This window comes from Myotis yumanensis, unplaced genomic scaffold, assembly GCF_028538775.1.
Source record: "Myotis yumanensis isolate MYYU_CA2020_CCGP unplaced genomic scaffold, mMyoYum1.0.hap1 SCAF_2, whole genome shotgun sequence".
Classification (NCBI taxonomy): domain Eukaryota; kingdom Metazoa; phylum Chordata; class Mammalia; order Chiroptera; family Vespertilionidae; genus Myotis; species Myotis yumanensis.
Genome location: NW_027223753.1, coordinates 14,581,996 through 14,601,964, shown reverse-complemented (window position 1 = coordinate 14,601,964; position 19,969 = coordinate 14,581,996). Strand labels below are relative to the sequence as shown.

The following is a 19,969-nucleotide window of genomic DNA, read 5'->3' as shown; positions in this document are numbered from 1 at the left end:
GGCTGGAGCACCTGCGGAGGAGCCAGGAGACGGCTCGTCGGCCCCGCTCCGGCCTGTAGCTCCCGCCACGGTTCATCGGCCAGGCGCCCCGACAAGCCCATCTCCCGGCGCGCTGCCCTCGCCTGCTCCCAGGTCGGGACGAGCGCTCGCGCCTGGCGCGGGACCCGGGCACCCACCACGGGGCGGACCTCCGCCGCTCGGCTCCCGGCCCCGGCCCGGCCGCTCCTCCCCTCCGCCGGCCGCCCGGCACCAGCGGCACCGCCCACCGCTGGCCGCCGTAGGAGCGCGTCGCGCAGGCGCCTTCAACCGCTGCTCCTTGGTCCTCCCGGCGCCCCGTAGTTTGGTTTTCCGATTGACACGTTCGCGGAGGGCGGGGAGGAGGCGGGGCTAGGTGGGCTGTGGGCCCTTAAAGGGACCGAGGTGCGGGAGGTGGCACCGCTGGAGGCAGCGCGGGACGCGCGGTCGTAGGCAGGTTCGGAAAGGGAGTTCGGGGCCGGACGGGCGGGCTCGCGAGGGGCCAGTGGTCCGCGGGGAGCGGGGGAGAGTTTCGGGGGCCGGGCTGTGCCGCCAGCGCTCGCCCCGTGGCGCCCAGCTCCCGCTGCCGTGGCTGGGGTGGCCCGGGGTCATTCATTCCCAGCCTGGGGGCTCCTGGCGCGGCCGGCTCCTAGCCGGGACCCAATTCCTGCCGGGGGACCCAGCGCCCCCTCCCACTCCGGATGCGGGCTGGGGAGACCAAGGACGCGACAGCTGAGCTGGGTCGCCCCGCCGGCCGGTACGGGCGGTCCGCTTCACCAACCTTTCTGCCTCCCAGGGCACCCTCCGCGACCACTTTCTGGGGCTCCGCACAGTGCGCGGACCTCGGCGGAGGGAGGGCGGGGGAGGGGGAGGTTCGGCATCCGGGGCAGAGTCCAGCGGGAAGCAGTGGGTAAAGGACTAAATGCTTGGGCGAGGGGCTGGCGTGAGAGCCTGGAGATCCGAATTCTAGCCCAGCTACCACCAGCTGTGACCGCAGGCAAATTACTTATCTCCCTGACTTTACTATCCCTGTCTGTGAGGCGCCAGTGATAGTATCTGCCTCATCAGGGTGCTGGGGGAACTCAGAAAAATAATGCAAAAATGCGCTCGGAACAGGGAGGCCGCTCAGCCAACTTGGTTGGAGCTGGATGAGCCCAGGAGGCATTGGAGGCAGCCTGGCAGGAGGCGGCTGCGGGCCAGGCCTCCCCCATGAAAGGCCTCAGTGTCTGGAGCTTCCTTCTCCCTCCATCCCCCCTGCGCTGAGTTTGCTCAGGGCGGGGTGCACACCTTGCAGTGGAATGGATGCCAAGGCCACGTCTTCACCGGCCAGCTCAGTGAGGACTACAGTTGGGCGGGATCCTTAGCTCCAAACCCGAGTGATCTAGCTGGCCGGCCTGGGGTGGGGCCACCGCCAGGACAGTGGTGCTGCAGCCCTAGAGCTGGGCTCAGCTGCCTGGCAGAGGACCCCACCCTGAAACCACCTGGTAATTTCCTGCTTCCTCCCAGCTGACCCCTGAGGGAGTAAGTCAGGGGGGCAGAGTACAGCTAGGGCCCAGGAGCCAGATTGCACATAAGTGATGTCCAAGGCCTCAGGCCAGAACATGATGGTATCCAGACTTGGACCAGGGCTGACTCCAGAGCCACCCTATTAACTAGGACACACTACCGCTCCCCTCCGAGGCCAGACTCCAGTTGGAAGGCTGAGTGCCCAGCCTCAGCCACCTCTGAGGCTCTGTGTTCTGGTCCAGGTGCAATGGCAGAAAAGGTGCTGGTAACCGGTGGGGCTGGCTACATCGGCAGCCACACGGTGCTGGAGCTGCTGGAGGCGGGCTACTCACCTGTGGTCATCGACAACTTCCACAATGCCATCCGCGGTAAGTGTGGGGTGGGGCTGGGCTTCTGGAGGGGATGGAAGGAAAACCCTGGGTACCACCTCTAAGGGGGGTGTGTCTGGCTAGTCTCCAGGCCCCATCTCTGATTTTGATGGCCTCTGTGTGCCCGACCAGGAGCGGGGTCCATGCCCGAGAGCCTGCGGCGGGTTCAGGAGCTGACAGGCCGCTCTTTGGAGTTTGAGGAGATGGACATCTTGGATCAGGCAGCCCTGGAGCGTCTCTTCAAGAAGGTGGGGGACTTGGAAGGTAGGCAGGGGGCACTGCTGAGGGCCGGGCCCTTTAAAGCAAGCTCTGACCCTGCTTGTCCCCGCAGCACAGCTTTACGGCCGTCATTCACTTTGCGGGGCTCAAGGCCGTGGGTGAGTCAGTGCAGAAGCCTCTGGATTATTACAGAGTTAACTTGACAGGAACCATCCAACTTTTGGAGGTGAGACGTGGGGCAAGGACAGACACTGGGAGGGCCCCTAGCCTGGTGGGCAGTGCCAAACACTGGGTAAGGGGGGTAGAGTCAGGCAGGCCCAAAGCTGTACCATCTTGGACACATGTCTACCTCTCCGCCTCAGTCTCCCCATCTGTACATGGGAGTGCCCATACCTCAGCCCCACCCACCTGTGAAGGAGTAGGGGGGCTGGGAATAACTGATACCGCCCCCCATGGCCAGATTATGAGAGCGCACGGGGTGAAGAACCTGGTATTCAGCAGCTCGGCTACCGTGTATGGGAACCCCCAGTACCTGCCCCTGGACGAGGCCCACCCCACCGGTGGCTGTACTAACCCCTATGGCAAGTCCAAGTTCTTCATCGAGGAAATGATCCGGGACCTGTGCCAGGCAGACAAGGTGAGGGATCCCCTTGACCCCTACCCCCCCCCCCCCCCCCCCGCCCCGGCTCTGCCCCCATGAGCCTGCTGTGAGACTACAGATGGGATTCTAAGCAACCCCCACCAAGGAGGACACTAGAGCTCAGGAAGCAGCAGTGACTGTGCAAGGTCACAGCACCTGGGAAGGGTCGATCCCCCTGCTCCTTGCCAGGGACAGGGAATAGGCACAGGGGACATCAGAGGTGAAGGCCTCTGCACTGAGCTGGGACACAGCCTGTACCCTCACCCCCGTCATCTGACCTGTGTCCCGCAGACCTGGAATGCAGTGCTGCTGCGATATTTCAACCCCACAGGCGCCCACGCCTCGGGCTGCATTGGTGAAGATCCCCAGGGCATCCCCAACAACCTCATGCCCTATGTCTCCCAGGTAAGGGAGAAGGGGAGGGAGCATTTCCTCAACCCCTAGAGGTACGGGGTGCAGCTGGTGTTGGGGGAAGAGCTGAGCTGATCTCCACCCCAGGTGGCCATTGGGCGACGGGAGGCACTGAATGTCTTTGGCAACGACTACGACACAGAGGACGGCACAGGTGAGCCCAGGGTCAGGATTCAGGAGTGGGAGCCACGAGGGAGACGGAAGTGGGATAGATTGTACTGAACCCTCCCACCCAACCCCTCCTCTGCAGGCGTCCGGGACTATATCCACGTAGTGGATCTGGCCAAGGGCCACATCGCAGCCCTGAGGAAACTGAAGGATCAGTGTGGCTGCCGGGTAGGGAGAAAGACGTGGGGAGGGGAGAGAGTGGAGTCCTGGGCAAATGGGGACAAGAGCGGTGGTTAGTCCTGCCCCCTCCACATACCTGTTCTCTCCTGAGCAGATCTACAACCTGGGAACGGGCACAGGCTATTCGGTGCTGCAGATGGTCCAGGCCATGGAGAAGGCCTCCGGGAGGAAGGTAGACCTACCCTGCCCCATCCCACCCGACTCTCAGCAGACCTGGCCCCTCCCACTAACCTACCCGTGGGGCACTGCATCTACTCACCTGCTTTAGCGCTATGTGCCTTCGAGAGAGACCCTGCCCTGCAGCCCCACACCTCCATTTCTTGAGGTCAGCAGCTGGCTGGGTGAGGCCAGGGCTACAACTGTCCCCTCTCTTGCAGATCCCGTACAAGGTGGTGGCACGGCGGGAAGGTGACGTGGCTGCCTGTTACGCCAACCCAAGCCTGGCCCTCCAGGAGCTGGGCTGGACAGCAGCCTTAGGGCTAGACAGGATGTGTGAGTGCTAGCCCAACCTGTGGGAGGGAGCTAGGGGCTAGGAGGGGCTGACCGGGTCTGGGTGTGCCTACACTGGGCTACCCGAGGTGGTGGGGGCCCTGCATTCCAATGTGGACCCTGACCACACACCTCGCCCTATCACAGGTGAAGATCTATGGCGCTGGCAGAAGCAGAATCCTTCCGGCTTTGGCGCACAGGCCTGAGACCCTCCGACACAGACAGAAAACAGAAACAATTGCTGCTCTCCAGCATCTGGCAGGATCCAGGGGCCTCAGAGCCTGCCCTACCTCAAACCCCGGCCAGGCCTGCCCAGCCCACAGGCATGAGGCCAAGGGCTCTGATGATGAGTCAGTGGTCTCTAACTCTTCTCTTCCCCAGGGACTGGGAACCCATCAGGATCACCAAGAGTGAAGCGGGAGGCAGGGTCCTGAGCCCAGCACCCTACTCCCAGGCACTAATTTATACTGCTGTGAAGGCACTCTCCAAAGTATTTAAAATAAAAGGTTTTCTTACACTGGAGCATTTTCTCACACACGGTCTCTCCCTCCCACTTGAATAGAATCAGACAGGCCTGAGAGTTGAAGCAATTTCTTTAATTTTATCGGAATCCAGGACACAACAAGAAAAACACCTGAAACCACGTGGAGACAGAAGACGAGACACAACTTCTCCCTACCTCCCCTGGCCCTAGAGTGGGGACAACATGGGGTGACACAGCTGGGGAGACCTTGAGCCTCAGTCCAGCCCTGCAGGCTCCAGGCCTGCGGGGAAGGAAGGTAATGGGGAGGCAGGGCCCAGCCCCCAAACCAGAAAGGGCTGAAGAAAGGCCCCCTCCAAGGACTCTGCCCCTCACCAACATTGCTGCCCGGGCCAGTAGCCCACAGCAGCAGGGGCTTGGGTCACGGACACATTCATGACTGAGAAGCAGCTGGAGTGGAGGCAGGAGAGACGCACGATTATCTGGGCAAACTCAGTTGGGAGGGGGTAGATGGGGTCTGGGAGGGCCCCTTGGGCCAAACCCTGAGGTCACAGGAGGGGGCCCAAAGCGGGGCTAGTGAGGTCCTGAGTGAGTGGGTCAGCGGCTGGGCCCCTTCTCCCGCTGCCTACAGCCCCTCCAATACTGCTGCCAGGGGCCCACCTTCAGGAAAATGGGAGAAAGCAGCCCAACCCCTGCTGCCGACAGCCAGGTGGCTAAAGCCAGGAAGGAAGGCCTGGCTAGACCTGGGCCTGCCTGCCTCAGAGGCCCGTGGGAAGAGGATGGGTCAGGGAGGGTGGGGACTGGGCCCGACCGGCTCAGATCCAAGATGGTGCCACACGTGCTGGGTCCCCTGTGAGCTGGGGGCCAGCCACTCTGGTTAGACAGGAGGCAACAGCTTCTCCAGAAACTCCTTCACGGCCGCCATCTCCTGGGGGGAGGGCGACTGTCAGAGGCTCCAGTTGGAGGGAGGGAGGAAGGAGGGGTCGGAGTAGGAAGCGGCCCTTTACCACTGACCTGAGGACAGGAGCCGTGCATGACACCTGGGTAAGTCTTGAACTGGACCCTGGCAGGTGTGACAACGGTCCGGAGCTTCTCAGCTGTCAGGGCCCCAAACCGTACAGGAATCATGGGGTCCAGCTCCCCATGGCACTGAAGGATGGCCAGGTCCTTGGCATTGCCATTGGCTGCCTGTGGGCCAGACAGGACTCGGGGCAAAACCAGTGCTTCAGCACAATCCCCATGCCAGCAGGAGACGCCCAGGGCAGGAGAGGGGTCATGGAGACACTCACCTGGGGGAAGGCCCGGTGCAGAGGCAGCCAACAGCTCAGCGCCACAATGCCAGCCAGAGGATGCGGGCAGGTGAGGGCCGTGTAGAGGGACAGGGCCCCACCCTGAAGGAAGGAGACAGTAAGTCATGAGGGCACAACTCACCTACCCAATACCCACCACCCTCCCTCTCCCCTCACCTGTGAAAAGCCTCCCAGGACGATCCGATTGGCAGGGATCCCATTCTTCATCTCGTGCTCAATCAAGGCCTTTACTGGGGGGAGGGGGCATGACTGGGTGAGGAAAGCGCTGGAGGGGCCCCCAGGAAAAGAACCAGACAGAGGTGCAGCCCAGCGCTTTCCTGGAGGCGTGGGGGTGGGGCAGAGCGAGCATGCTGAGGGGCTGGGGCCTTACTGTTCTCTGCTGCCTTCTTGATGCCAGCCTCGTCCTCAGGGGCATCTGGACTCAGCCCCATCAGGTCAAACCTGGGAAAGCAGAGGCACTGGCAGCTGTAGGAAGACCCCAGCCAGCCCCTACAACCTCCTCAGCTCCCACTGCCCGTCTCCAAACTCACCAGGAGGGCATCACCATCTTCATGTTGAGTGTCACGGGGATCCGAGGCCTGGGGAGACCACAAGAAGGGCCGTCATGCTCCAGAGGGATGAGAAAGCCATAGCAGTGATCCCAGGAGGGGGCAGAGCTGCCCCTGGGGGCCCCTCCCAGCAGGCAGGGCCTGTGTTTAAGGTGTTGCCAGGCAACCTGCCACCACGTGGGGTGGAAGCTGTGGTTAAAGCATCAGCAGTAGAGATGGAGAAGCAGAGCCCAGCACTCAGCTTGCCGGGGTTCCAGCTCCGCTGGTGAGTACTTGGGGAAGGGGAACAGGGGGTCCTGGTTCTAGGAGATCTCAGGTCTAGGAGGCCTTGGGCTGAGGGCTGGGCCCCATTCCTGGAGGCTCCACAGGAGTAAAGGCTGAAAATGGCACTTCCTGCCCAGGCCCCAGGATGCGGTGGGCAGGAGAGAACAGACCTAGGATCACAGGATCAACCCCCCTAGCTGATTCCCACCCTCAGCCCCTCCCTTGCTAGGGTGACACTCACGCATGGGGACAGATGTACTTGACGTGAGGGAGCCGGATGGTGGAGAGGGCGTCAGCCCAACTGTGCCTGGAGGAGGGAGGGGAGAAAAGGCACCGATGTGGAGACGGAGAAAGGGAGGCCACAGGCCTCGCTGGCCCTGCCAACTGGACCGGCCCCACCTCCTTTGGGAACACCCACACCCCAGCTCACTCACCCTGTGTCTCCAAGTCCATGCAAAAAAATAACCTGGAAAAGGATCAGAGGTGGACAGATGGGCAGGAGGGCAGTCATCATCTTGCTATCATTCCCTCCTGTCCAACTTCTGGCCACCCCTCCCCCTCCCCCTTGGGGGAACTGAGGTAGCAGCCAAACAGGTTATCATCCAGCCCCCCACCTCCTAGCTTCTCCCTTCTCATTACTGCCACCTCCATTTTTCCCACGCCCCCTCCAGCCAGTTCCCCAGCTGGTCTGGGGGCTGCTGTGGGTGCTCGAGGACCTTACCGCAGCCGTTTCCCGCTCGGCTCCAGACACAGTGGCAGCATCGGTGAGCAGGGGCACAGACATGGTGTTACCACACATACACTGCAGGGCTCCAGGCTGGGGCCTGTGCAAATTCAGGGGAACGGTCAAGGGCACGCTCAGGCAGCGGACAGACTCCTGACACAGGGCAGAGCCTCACACCCAGGGCCCACTCAGGCCAGGCCGTTGGCCCCACACAGCACCCAAGGTTCTGTCCTGGGCACAAAGAAAAGGCGGGCAAGTCCTGGGCTGGAGCAGGTAGGAAGGGTGCCTCAGTTCTAGGGTTGAGAAGCAGAGGTGCCCCCGGTTTTGGCCACCACACAGCCTGAGCTTGCTAGAGATGGGCAAAGGCTGAGCGTAGGGGTTCTGGGGGGAGGGGTTTCCCCTGCAGCCTCCCCCCACTATCAGCCCTCAGCCCCTAGCTGCCTTCTCGGGGCTCTCCAATCATCCCCTCCTCCAGAGAGAGCCCCTTCCTCCCCAACTCCTAGCCCTGCTGGGAAATGAAGGGGGAAGTGCCAGGGAAATAAGCTCCCAGCCCCTACTCCCCAGGACCCCCCATATTTTCTCCAAGCTCCCTCCCATCCCGCCCCCACCCGGCCTTCACAGCATTTCCAGAGCCTGGGGGCTGCCCATGTCCCCCAAGGCACACAGCCTCCAGCCCACCACCCACCTCTCACTGGTGCCCCACACCCCCCGGCATGGGGCCACCTGCCGCCGCTGCCCACCGACTCCAAAAGGGCCCCCAGCTTGACCACGCTCCGAGACTCCCGGACACACAAAAGGATGTCAGGCTGGCCCCTCATCACCCCTAGCCTCCTCCCAACTCCCCAGAAGCTTCCGCTACCGGCCCCCAAGTGCCTGCCCTTCCCCGCGGTGCCCCCTCTCCCTCCACTCAGTGCCCTCTGCACAGTGGGGTCCCTCACCTCGTTCACCCTAAGCCGGGGGTCCCTTCCACCTCTCACCCCGGAGTCCTCCCGTCTCAGAATGGTGCCCCACCCTCGGCCTGGGGTCTCCCTCCCGCCCCTAAAAACCTCCACCCCATGCAGGGTTCCCACTCCCCACAATGAGAACTTCCGTTCTGGTCGAGGGGCGCCCCTCCCCACAGGGGCATTTCCCACCCTGACCCCGGACCCGCTCCTGCCCACAAAGGGTGACCGTGGGGCGCCCCGCCTCACAATGGGACCTTCCGCTTCCGACCTGACGTCCCTCTCATCACACGCGTACCCCACTTCTTACCCCTCTTTATCCCCCAAGTCCCCACGCCTGGCCGGCGCCTCTCCGCACCTCACTCCCCACCCCCATCTCCCACCGCGGCGCCTCCCCCCACTCGCCGGGACCCCCGCGTGGTCCGACTCCCCCCACAGCGCCCTTCCTGCGCCCGCGGTCCGGGCCTGGGTACCTTCACTCCCTGGGGGTTCGGAGACCTCTCGGGCGGTTCTCCTCTTCCTCCGGCACAGACACACTCTTCCCCCTCTACCGCCCCCGCCGGAACTTCCGTTGGCGTCCCGGGAACCCGGCCATCGCGGTACCGGAAGTAGCCTGGCCAGGGGTACGGAACCCGGAAGTGGGCGGCGGGCCCTCACCCGAGGGGCGGCCCTGCTGGGTACCTGGGGCCACGCCCCGTCACTCAGCCCGCGGACACCCGAAGAATGCAGACCGCGCATCCGAGGCACCGTGGCTGCCGCCACCCGGGCGCCCCCGGAGGAAGGGGGTGCGTTCCGCGCCCCGCGCCCGGCCCACCGTCAGGAGGGTCTTGCGTATCCACCACAAGCTTTCATCCCCCAGCCCAGGATCAGGGGCGGCATCCTTAAAGATCCTTAGAGGCCTTCTAGTCCTCCAGTCTTGTTTTTAAAATGAGGAAACTGAGGCCCTGGGAGGGGAAGTAAACAGCAATCTCAGGATGGCACTCTGCACTTGCTTTCTGGCTATAAAATGGTGATAATAACCACCCTGCCTACTTCACAGCTTCGCTGGTAGCTCAAATGAGAAATGCTTACTACATTATAGTCAGTGGGAGGCCTTAATGACTCTACAAACGACCCTGGGAAAATAACACAGGTCATAGCAGGACAGCTGGGCAGGCCTCGGCAGTGTTGCCTTAGCTCTGCCCGGGGCAAGCAATGCCCTGCAGAGTGCACAAAATACCACCATCACTGAGCTCCAGTTATTAAGAACAGAAAGGGCTTCATGCGGGTACCAGCGAGTCACCCTTTGCTCCTTGCCGCGCTGGTAAAGTGGAAATGGGGATCAGGGTCCACAGAAAAGCCGGAAGGGGACGCGGACTGAGTTGAAGGGCCGTGTCCCTGAGAGAACATGTGGCCACCTGTAAACAAGAAATGAGTGGTGCTCCTCCTTCAGCAGCTTAGGACTCATTCCTTCAGCAAAACCTACACTGTTTTTTCTTTGAACTGAAAAAAACGAAAGTCAACATGGAAGCTCAACCAAGCATTTTCTCCCAGGGTACGAGGCAGTTTGGTCTTAAGTGCTCAACAGGTTGCAGAGACAACCTAAAATACCAGGATTCCCCCGAGCAGGGAAGCTTCAGGTCCAGAGGACCACAGCAAGCCAAGGACCCAGGACCAGAACGGGGATGAGTGGATGAAGACTACACAGCTACTCCCTCTCAACAGAACCCCTACTGGATGTTAGGAAAGAACGAACAATTCCTTCCACATTCCCAATCAGACACTGTGGCACTTTGAGCAAACTCTTCAGAGTCAAGTCTCAAATTCCGAGGCCAAGTCCCAGAGGCTTCCTGTGATTAGTGCTTTAATTAGTGGAATTAATGAAGGGCTATTCTAAGACTTCGCATGTTTCTCCCAACTCCAAATTAAAACGGTCCTTTATCTCCAAAATGATACAACTGAGTAGGACCCTTAGTGCATCAATAATTGCATTTGCTTCTGGTTGGTTTCAGGCAGTATTTTAGAAATGAGGCTCGACAAAGCTTAGTGGTGGCAGGCTTTACATAGGATAGCCTGGGTAAACAGTGGGTATATCCTCCTAATCCTGTGGGCCAAAGCCCTAGAGCAGGGGTGGGGAATGTCTGGCCTCCGGGCCATATAAGGCCTGAGAAATCATTTGGTCTGGCCCTTCCAAGGCATTAGGGGTGAGTTGTTTGACCCAATATAGCAGGCTAATTTTTAAGTTGATAACTTTGGCCCACAATGATGTTATCAATATCCAAATAGCCCTTGGCAGAAAAAAGGTTCTCTAACCCTGCCATAGAGGAATTCTCTAGGAGGATCAGATTCAATACTAATTCCCATGGTCAATTGTTTCTGTTTTCTGCAAGGGAGAATACTGACCATTTGAAATCCTCTTTGTCGATAACTTCAATTCTCTCCAATTGCAAGTCTCTCCTGAGTCAAAATTTAAGTCCACAGTCTTGGGTCCACCTTGGACTGCAGGTGCTGCTCACTTACTTTCCTCGCCCTCATTCTGAACTCCAGAAGCTGTTCTCCCTCATTTACACTATTTTCTTTCTTTCACGAGAAATGGAATATAGGTTTTTGACCTCACCTCCCTCTTTACAAAATGTTGAGTGGGTCGGTGGGTACAGGAGTGTTTTTAGTTTACTGTACAAAATTAAGCTCGACCTTTCCTGGAAAAACTGATCTAGTCTTAATATAACTACCATTTATATCTACTTGGTCCAAAACAACAAACTTCAAAGTTATATACAGTTCCCAATAAAGTAAAAGTTTCATCAGTACTACCAAGAACTCAGAAGAATACACAAACAAGTTTGGCACGGATTTATTAGGAAGCTTATTAGTCACAGTGAATAAAAAGCCATGACAAGAACTGAGATCTCCAAATTCTGGCACTTGCCTTACAACACTAGCTAGAAGCTAATAAACAATGAGGATGTCCCAAAGGGAATCTTACCTAAGGCCCACTCTTACCTGGACCAGATACCCACAAACATAGAAATGCGATGCCCATGCTCTCCCCAGACTGCTTACCTAGGCAGTAGGAAAGAAGACCTTCTCCTCAAGCTATTAAGCATCCTCAGGAGAGGCCTGCTCTTCCAGCTATAACCATGGCACACTAGTGCATGACAGACAACTCCAAGCTGAGCAACTTGACAAGAATGCTAAATGATGACAGGGAGAAGGAGCAAGCAGGGACAGGTATTTCTAGTTGGAGACCTTCCTGATGGCTAATACGAACACAATGCTGAGGCTTCAGAAAGCTTACTGCAACCCAGGAATAGTTGCCATTTAAAAAAAAAAAGCCACACAAAAAATCCTGCCACAAAGTAAGACACCTGAAATCCCATGGCCACACTGACTGGAAAGGCAGGCATTATCCATGACTGCCAGATACTGACCAAACCAAGACCCCATTTCTACAGGGCCCTAGAGAACCATGATTGTCCCCTGGCACCCACACAACCCTCCCGGTGGTGTGGTGTCTTCCACAGGCCAGGTTTCTGCAGGAAGCCCCAAGGACAAAGCTTGGCAGAGGCTGTGGCAGTCAACTCTCTCTGGAGCTCCATCTTTGTCCTTCCCAATAGGCTGTCACACATCTTCACTGACACAGGGCCTCTGTGGGAGCCTTGGCCAGTCCCTAGGAAATGAAGTGTGTCTGTGGGGTAACCTGATGGACCTTGTGGTCTGCTGGGTTGGCCGATGCTTCATAATTGCAGATGGTTACCTCATGTCGGCGAAACTGCAAGAAAATTGAGATGCTAGGTCAGCTGGCTACTTTCCAGATGACACACTGCAGTAGTCCTTATTCAGGTCCATTTCTAGAAGTCATCATCTAATCTCTTCCCCGTTCTGATACTTTTTATCTTGAGAAGGTTGCAAAGATCATTATCAATAATTCACCCCATAACTAAGAAGAATCATTCCCCCACTATATTGGAGGCACCATGAGAAAAGGACCTTCTCTATCTTGTTTATCATCTTATCTCTGATGCCTGGAACAAGAAAGACTCTCAGAAATGTTGAATGAGTGCTTGCTTCAGCAGCACATAACATACTAAAAATGTGGAACAAAAATATTGAAGGAAACAATTTTAAACTGAAAAACTGAATTGATATCAACTGTATTATTTCAACCCTCTTAAAAATACCTATCTCTATAGCCTCTCAAATGACAAGGGCAGTTTAAAGCGATGAACCAAGAAAAATTATAAACAGACCGAGAGCAATCAATGTCTCAATTTGCTCTTTTTCCTTTTCTTAAAGCTCTCACTACCAAATCATGTAGATATATATACATACATATACTGGAGAGGGCAACGTTTCCAATCCCATCTTACCTCAGTCCATTCTCCTCTCAGGCCAATATACAAGACCTTTGTGGTATCTGCTCCAAAGTTTTTTGAAATATGAATTGAGAGATGATAGACACTTGAAAAACGAGATATTCTAGAGGATGAAGGAGTGGGGAGAGAAGACACAGGTTAGAGTTCAATTAGCATCTCACTATAATGTTAAAACAATTCCAGTTCCAACTTGTGGTAAAACCTAGACAAATGTCACAGAACATTCTTGGGGTCTTGTGTCTCATTCTTCTCCTTTGGAAAAGCAATTAATTCTGTGAACATTTACCTAGCGTTTGCCAGATCCTGTCCAAGGCAATAGGGGTAGAAAAGTGAATCAACACTGCCCCTGTCCTCAAAGGGCAGGATTAAGAAATGCTGTATGACCAAGCAGAGATTATAACTCGAGCAGCGCTGACCTCACCTTAGGAAATGAGAAGTAAGGTGGTCACATGTAACTTGACCTGTTATAAGCCAACCATGCACAGAGGAATTCTGAAAACATCTTTCCTAAGGCCATGCTAGGAGTGCATTCAGATCTGCCAATTCCTTACAAGTTAACAAATCTGTGGCTTGCATCGAATCTCTGCCAAAAATTGGCCAAGCCAAGGATCAAATTTCCTCCACTGTTTTAACCTGTTTCTGATGCTAAGCGGGCAGGAGATGGGCCAAGAATAAATTGCAAGCCCAGCAAGCACTAATGCACATACGCTCATTGTAGATGAGGAAGCGCCTGCTGATCCTCAGAAGCCACAGAACACCTGAAACCTATATAATTTTATTAACCAATGTCACTCTAATAAGTTCAATTTTAAAAATAAATAAATCTTAAAATTCAAAAAGAAAAGAAGCCACAAAGAATGGAAGATAGACCCAGTGCTTACTTTGTAGCATATTCTAACTCTCCTGTAAGATCCCGGTTCAAACTAAAGGTCTGATCTGGCTCCCTGTCCGTGTCATCAAAGGACATCTGTGGAATGTTCTTATACCTGAGAAAGGAAAGGAAGGAAAATAAAGAAATGTGTATCACCATATTTTTAAGTTTTTCAAAACTTACTACTGACAACTGCCTTCAGTTCTACTACCAAAAAGAGATCAAATTTTGGAAATGGCATTTTTTCAAAAATATCTTTAATTCAACAAGAGCTGAAAATTGCAACATAAGCCAATGGCATCTTTGAGTGGGTTAGAATCACATGAGAAGCAATACACAAAGAGATAGCTCAAACTAGGTCACATGCCTCAAAAGCATGGAGAAAATAAGCGACTCAGCACATTCAGACCATGCCCAGGATGTTTAATAAAACAGCTCACTCATGGGGGGGGGGGGGGGGGGGGGGGAATACTTTGGCAGAAACATATTAAATGGTTAAAAGATAAGATCAGGCAACCCACTGCTCAAGCATTTTTTGTGTCCAAATTCCACTATAGGGCTCAGTTGATTGGAGCACTGTCCCACACACCAACCTGGCACACACCTAAGTTGCAGGTTCGATTCCTGGGCAGGGTGCATGAGGCACACAACTCATTCTAAGCTCTACATGTTTTATACCATTTAATTCTCTCCACAATCTTATCAGATTTATACTATTACTACTGCCATTTAACATATGAGAAAATTGAAGTTTAGAGAGGACAAATACCAAAGTCATGCATGCAGCTAGCAAGTGGTACAGACAGAATTTGAACCCAAGCATTTATTCCAGAGCCCACTCGTAACCACAGTACAACATGAATGTCTAGTCTTCTCAATCCAATCCATCTCCCACATAAATAGGTCTCCAAAAGCATTAGCTCATACTGTTTTCCTAAAATGATTAAATATGTGAAGTTGCTTTCAAATTCATGTTCCTAACATTAAAAAATAGTGTTAATTTCTTAAATATGTTTTATATTGATCAATTTTATTTTTAAAAATATATTTCTCTTTAAAAAATGTTTTTATTGAATTTCAGAGGAAGGGAGATGGATAGAGAGATATAAATATCAATGAGAAACATCAATAGGCTGCTTCTGTCGCCCCCTAATGGGGATTGAGCCTACAACCCAGGCAAGTGCCCTGACCCGTGGTTCATGGGTCAATGCTCAACCACAAGAAGAAATTTTTTGTAAAATTCTTCTGATATTTGTTTCTTCAATATTCTAAAAGCAATTTTCTCTTCTTTTAGGCAAGTTGTTAAAAAGGGAGTACTAGTCCTGGCCGGTGTAGCTCAGCTTATCTTGATGTTACGCTCTCACACTGATGTTTTTCTTTCTCTCTCTTTCTAAAAATCAATGAAAACATATTTTAAAAAAGGGGGGGGGGGGCACACACACAAAAACACAAAACAAAAACGGAGGGGGCGGTATTACCAGCTCTGGAGGCAACAGATATAGTGTTCCAAGAGGTATATATAATTTTACTAACGAAAGGCCACACAAACTCAAATGGACTAACTCCATGTCAGCGAAACACACGGAAAGATTATATATAACTGTATGAAACAGCAAGGGGAAATTTTGAAGCTAAACGCCAAGCGTAGAATCATTTGAGATCTGCAGCTGGGTCATTAAGAAAACTGCAAAGTCATCAACAACTGGCGTTTAATAGGATCTCTGAATGAGCGGTGCCTCGGAAGCACTTTGAAAAAGAGACAAGCTGTTGGTCTTAAAGATGCTTAACTAAAACAGTCGTTAATTCAGGAAGAGATAAGTATATTCTGATGCAGAACAAGACCAACATTATTTCAAGGGGGGGGGGGGGTATTTTAGCCAGTAAAAAGAAAGAATTATATTATTTTGGAATAAAGTAATACCAGAGAAAAGAGAGAAAGCTAGCAGCTTCTTGGGGGCCTAAGGCCTTAACACTTACAGTCTCATCTCGGAGGGGTGTGAGTCATCATCCTCTCCCATTATAATGATGCCTTTGAGCTTGACGTTGCCTGTAAATCTGCCAGAACGCAAAAGAGATGGCTGTCATCCTGGGTTTGAATCTGGGCTGACGCCAGGCAAGACCCTTCCCCTTTCTGGGCTTCGGTTCAAGGGTCAACTTGTGCTAGGTCATCTCTAGGATCCTGTCTGCCTCCGGCATTGTGCAGCGCTAAGAAATTTGCCTTGACTTTTCAGTTATCTTTCCACAAATACATCTTTTTCGCCGGCACCAAGAAATCTGTGATGCTTTTCCTCCTCAAACCCACCACGGCCATTTACCCCATTTACCCCATTTCTAGACACAGCTGGTTCTCGACACAACCAACGCACGAGTCCTGAGAAGGCAACCAGGTATTCCGCGGAGATACTTACGGAATATTAAACAGAAGCTCTTCGTCTGCATCACTTTCAACAAACTGGAGGGGGCGGGGAGAGGGGGGGGGAGAAAGCAACAAACATTTGCTGAGAGCCTACAATTTCAGGTGTCTAGCCCTGTTCTACAACCAGAGTGCAATGCAAAATAGCTAACCTCCTTCGGTTTTTCCGCACTTAATATTAATAACTTGATAGCCACAGACCATCCAATCGCAGGCTTCTTAATGGGGAGCCCAGGAATGAACTTCCAGGGCCGACTAGCCCCCGAAATTGTGTGCAAAGATCTGAGCCGATACGGCCCTCGACTGCCCAATGGCTCCGTGGCCCCACAACGGGAAACGCTCCGGAACGGGTAGCAAGCTTCCTCTCCCCCAGGCGGGCCTCCAGGTGATATCATCCGGCGGCCTCTGGGACCAGTGGCCAAATGGTAGGGAAAGAAGCCCTCCTGGCCACCCTCCCTCACGACCCACCGCAGCCCCGGGACAGAACGTCGGCTGCGCCCCTCTCCCTCTCTGGGCCTCAGTTTCTCTATCTGCAAAATGGGGAGACGACCCCGTTGGGCTCCCGCGGGGCTAGCAAAGATGGGCACGGGAACGCGCCTCGCGGCGCAGACGGGCGGCCCGCGGCCCCGGGAGGCCCACCTTGGAGCGGTCGGTCCGCTCCTCCCACGGCTTGAAGACGCCGCGGCCGCTGCCCTCGCGGCTCTCGTTGAGGCACTGCAGCCGCTCCAGGTCGATGCGCAGGTACAGGCCGTAGGCCAGGCCGCGCTGCTCCGGCGGCTCCTCGCGCTCCGCGGCGCAGCGGCAGCCGCCCCCGCCGTGGCTGTGGCCGTGCGACATGGCGACGCCGCCGCCCGCGCGTCCCCTCAGCCCCGCCGCCGCCGGTCGCACCGCGCTCCCTCCGCACCGGCCGCCAAGCGCACCGCGGCCGCCGCGTCGTAAAAGGCGCCCCTGTGCGGCGCATGCGTCCAGGCAGCAGGGGGCGGGCTCGGGGAGCACTGACGTTGGAGCCGCGCTTCCAGGTGCCCGGGAATCCCTGTTGCTTTTTTTTTTTTTAAATCCCGGAGACGAATGCTGTTGCGAGTCCCGTTCCCCAGACGTGAAACGGAAGGGCAGAGGCGCGAGGCCGGCGTTCCGAGTGCAGGGCGGCACCGGGTGCCGAGTCCTCCCCCCGCGTCGGCTAAGTCTGCGCTCGGCTTTACCGCCCGCGTCCGGGAGCGGCGGCGGGCGCGTGCGCGGAGATAAGGCCCCGGGCGGGAGACGCCGCTATCGCCGCCTCGCAGGTGCACGTTGGGGCGCGTGGACGTGACAGACCCACTCGCCGCCGCTTTCTTCACAGCGGGCTGGGCGGGCGCGAGCCTGCGCCGGACGGGCGGCCGGACCTGAAGACCAGGCCGGAGCCGGCTCCTGACGGCGTGACACTCCCCGGAGCAGGTCGTTTTCCCCGAACTGAGACTCGGTCCTCGGCTGTCAGGGGGATGAGGATCTCCGTTCCGAGGATCGCAGTGAGTACTCGGCGAAACAGCGCCCTTAGAAGAACCCGGCCCGGGGGCGGGCACGCGGGAGGCATTCGGGAGCGGAGTCGGATCTTCCTTCACATCCCCGCGCGGCCGCTCACCAGCGGGGAGGCCTCGCGTTCAGGGTCCCGCCTCACCCGGCGAGCGCCCCGACTGGACTAGAGGAGCCTGCAGCCCCTCCCCGGTGACAGTTCAGAGCAGCTCCTCACAGGGCTGCCCGCCGCCCATGTGAAGGTTTCAAGTCCGTTGCAGTGGTTCTCAACCTTCCCAATGCCGCGACCCTTTCATACAGTGCCTCATGTTGTGGTGACCCCCAATTTCATTGTTACAAATTGAACATAATTAAAGCATAGTGATTAATCACAAAAACAATATGTAATTATATGTGTGTTTTCCGAGGGTCTTAGGCGACCCCTGTGAAAGGGTCGTTCGACCCCCAAAGGGGTCGCGACCCACAGGTTGAGATCCGCTGGTTTAGCGGAATATGACCAGCATATAATAAGGAAGTCAGAACATATCACACGTTTTGAAGTCCCAGTTCATGGAACTTTGTTTCAGTTCTGGGTTTGTGCACCAGGTGCAGCCTAAGCATGTGTCTCATATTGTGGACTGAAGTCAAAATAATTGAAAGCCACCGTTTAAAGTTGAAGTGATTTTGGTTTCAGGATAGAATGTGTTCTTACCCCTTGGCGGGGTGAAAGGACAGGATGGAGACAGTGATGGGATGGTCTGGATTCCCCCTGCTCTTTCCTTCGGGATCTGGAGTGTACAGACAAGATGAGGTTGGAGCATACAGACAGAGTTCCATTCAGAAATACTTTGATGCCCCAGTTCAGTTCCTTGTGAAACAGGCAAACTTGGCTCTGGTTCAGCTTAGCTCAGTGTCATGAATTATCCCTGCTTTCACATCACAGTTTCAGGCAAGGGGGTTGGCATGTGGTAGCAGCTTGGTAAATGTCTAATTGAATGATACACTCCGTGGCCTTTCCTTGGAAATATTGTGGCCCCCTGCAGGACTAACACAGGCCTTACTGAGGACTTCTCCCTTTGGCTTCTTTGGCATTTGCATCATTGTCATCCTTTACCCATTTATTGAGCATGATGGGCCAGGCCTTGTGCTACTACGCACATTCTGTAGTTCATCTCAGTTATCTGTCACATAAATCCTGGAGATGAATGCTAACTCTAAGAGATAGGTAGTGTTATCCACTGTCATCTCCCACTTGAAGATGAGGAAAACTGAGGCTGAAACAGGTGAATTAACTTGCTCAAAACCAGATAAGTTGAGGAACTAACCAGGCTTTGAGCACCTCCTATAGTTTCCCCGAAAAGAAAGATTCCCAGGAAGTAAATATGTTGTATCAATTAGTTTATGCTGTGTAACAAATCACCCCAAAACTTAAAAGCTTTAAACAACAAGCATTTCTTCATTCTCATGATTCTGTAGATTGCCTGGGAAGTTCTTTTCTGAGCCAGTTGGCTTGGGCTAGGTGGTTTGGAATGGCCTCACTCGCATAGCCAGTTGATACTGGCTGTCACCTGAGGTGATGGGCCACATGTCTCCAGCAGGCTACCCGAGCTTAGTCATATGGCAGCAGTTGTAGAGTTCCAGGAGCAAGAGAGGGAAGATCCAATTGCACAAGCTCAGCTTCTGTAATTTTTGCTAATGTCCCTTCAGACAAAACCAGTTTCATTGGCGAAATCCAAATTGAAGGGTGGATAGACTTCACCTTTTGAGTGGAAGAACTGCAAAACACTGTGGCTTCCCCACCCCAGTATACCTGAGTTCTCTTTAAAAATAATAATAATAATAATAATATATATATATATATTTTTTTTTATTTTTTTTATTTTTTATTTTTCCCAGACAGGAAGGGAGAGGGAGAGAGAGATACAAACATCAGTGATGAGAATGAATCATTGATCGGCTACCTCTTGCACGTCCACACTGGGGATCGAGCCCACAACCAGGCATGTACCCTGGTTCGTAGTTTGACGCTCAACCACTGAACCATGCTGGCTGTGCCCGAGTTATCTTTTGTTGTGTAACAAATTACTTCCAAATTTAATGGCTTAAAACATCTCTCTCACAATTTCTGGCTTAGTTGGGTGGTTCTGGCTCTGTTCTCTCATGAGCCTGAAGTCTTCTGAGACTTTGACCGGGGCTGGAGGATCCACTTCCAGGATGTGCACCCACATGGCTGGCGTTGGAGCAGGCTCTTGGCAAGAGGCCTCAGTTCCTTGCTAAATGAACCTCTCCTTGGGACTGCTTGCGTGTCCTCAGGACATGGCGGCTGGCTTTCAGCAGAGCAAGGGACACAAGAGGGAGCAAGGTAGAAGCCACAGTGTCTTTTATGGCCTAGCCTTAGAAGTCACGTCCTGGCGATTCTGCAGTATCCCATGGTCCCACAGGTCAGCCATACTCAAGGTGTGAGGGAACCACCGAAAGGTGTGGACACCAGGAGGTCGAACTCACCAGAGGCCACCTTAGAGGTGGCTACCACTCTACCATACATGTTAAGTGACTACTAAAAATGCCTTCCTTCTCATGT

The 19,969-nt window shown here is 54.6% G+C and overlaps 3 protein-coding genes across 3 annotated transcripts; 1 reads left to right on the top strand and 2 right to left on the bottom strand.

Annotated features, from left to right (window-relative positions):
- Window positions 1-400: 400 nt before the first annotated feature.
- GALE (UDP-galactose-4-epimerase) lies at window positions 401-4,511 on the top strand. The gene is made up of 11 exons (XM_070403174.1): window positions 401-472; window positions 1,764-1,889; window positions 2,022-2,137; window positions 2,221-2,334; window positions 2,569-2,745; window positions 3,040-3,153; window positions 3,247-3,313; window positions 3,410-3,495; window positions 3,602-3,679; window positions 3,885-3,999; window positions 4,144-4,511. Exons 2-11 carry the CDS (start codon window positions 1,769-1,771, stop codon window positions 4,200-4,202), a joined length of 1,047 nt encoding a protein of 348 aa, XP_070259275.1. The 5' UTR covers window positions 401-472; window positions 1,764-1,768; the 3' UTR covers window positions 4,203-4,511.
- Window positions 4,512-4,577: 66 nt separating this feature from the next.
- On the bottom strand, window positions 4,578-8,877 carry LYPLA2 (lysophospholipase 2). The gene is made up of 10 exons (XM_070404341.1): window positions 8,738-8,877; window positions 7,321-7,423; window positions 7,034-7,065; window positions 6,841-6,906; window positions 6,318-6,365; window positions 6,158-6,228; window positions 5,944-6,017; window positions 5,767-5,868; window positions 5,492-5,665; window positions 4,578-5,405 (listed from the first exon to the last, which is right to left on the bottom strand). The coding sequence occupies exons 2-10, from the start codon at window positions 7,396-7,398 to the stop codon at window positions 5,355-5,357; spliced, it is 696 nt and encodes a 231-aa protein (XP_070260442.1). The 5' UTR covers window positions 7,399-7,423; window positions 8,738-8,877; the 3' UTR covers window positions 4,578-5,354.
- Window positions 8,878-11,081: 2,204 nt separating this feature from the next.
- Window positions 11,082-16,827, bottom strand: PITHD1 (PITH domain containing 1). The gene is made up of 6 exons (XM_070404342.1): window positions 16,543-16,827; window positions 15,899-15,942; window positions 15,468-15,545; window positions 13,501-13,605; window positions 12,614-12,722; window positions 11,082-12,015 (listed from the first exon to the last, which is right to left on the bottom strand). Exons 1-6 carry the CDS (start codon window positions 16,738-16,740, stop codon window positions 11,914-11,916), a joined length of 636 nt encoding a protein of 211 aa, XP_070260443.1. The 5' UTR covers window positions 16,741-16,827; the 3' UTR covers window positions 11,082-11,913.
- Between the last annotated feature and the right edge of the window lie 3,142 nt (window positions 16,828-19,969).

Excerpts from the sequence above, each read along its gene's own strand:
- PITHD1 (XM_070404342.1), bottom strand. The coding sequence starts at position 16,740 with ATGTCGCACGGCCACAGCCACGGCGGGGGCGGCTGCCGCTGCGCCGCG. Across the intron at positions 15,943-16,542 it reads AGCGGACCGACCGCTCCAAG|TTTGTTGAAAGTGATGCAGA; the intron begins GTGGGCCTCCCG and ends CGCCCCCTCCAG. Across the intron at positions 12,723-13,500 it reads GAGTTAGAATATGCTACAAA|AATATCTCGTTTTTCAAGTG; the intron begins GTAAGCACTGGG and ends TTCATCCTCTAG.
- LYPLA2 (XM_070404341.1), bottom strand. The coding sequence starts at position 7,398 with ATGTGTGGTAACACCATGTCTGTGCCCCTGCTCACCGATGCTGCCACT. Across the intron at positions 7,066-7,320 it reads CCGAGCGGGAAACGGCTGCG|GTTATTTTTTTGCATGGACT; the intron begins GTAAGGTCCTCG and ends ATCCTTTTCCAG. Across the intron at positions 5,869-5,943 it reads TCCTGGGAGGCTTTTCACAG|GGTGGGGCCCTGTCCCTCTA; the intron begins GTGAGGGGAGAG and ends TCCTTCCTTCAG.
- GALE (XM_070403174.1), top strand. The coding sequence starts at position 1,769 with ATGGCAGAAAAGGTGCTGGTAACCGGTGGGGCTGGCTACATCGGCAGC. Across the intron at positions 3,154-3,246 it reads TCATGCCCTATGTCTCCCAG|GTGGCCATTGGGCGACGGGA; the intron begins GTAAGGGAGAAG and ends TCTCCACCCCAG. Across the intron at positions 4,000-4,143 it reads CTTAGGGCTAGACAGGATGT|GTGAAGATCTATGGCGCTGG; the intron begins GTGAGTGCTAGC and ends GCCCTATCACAG.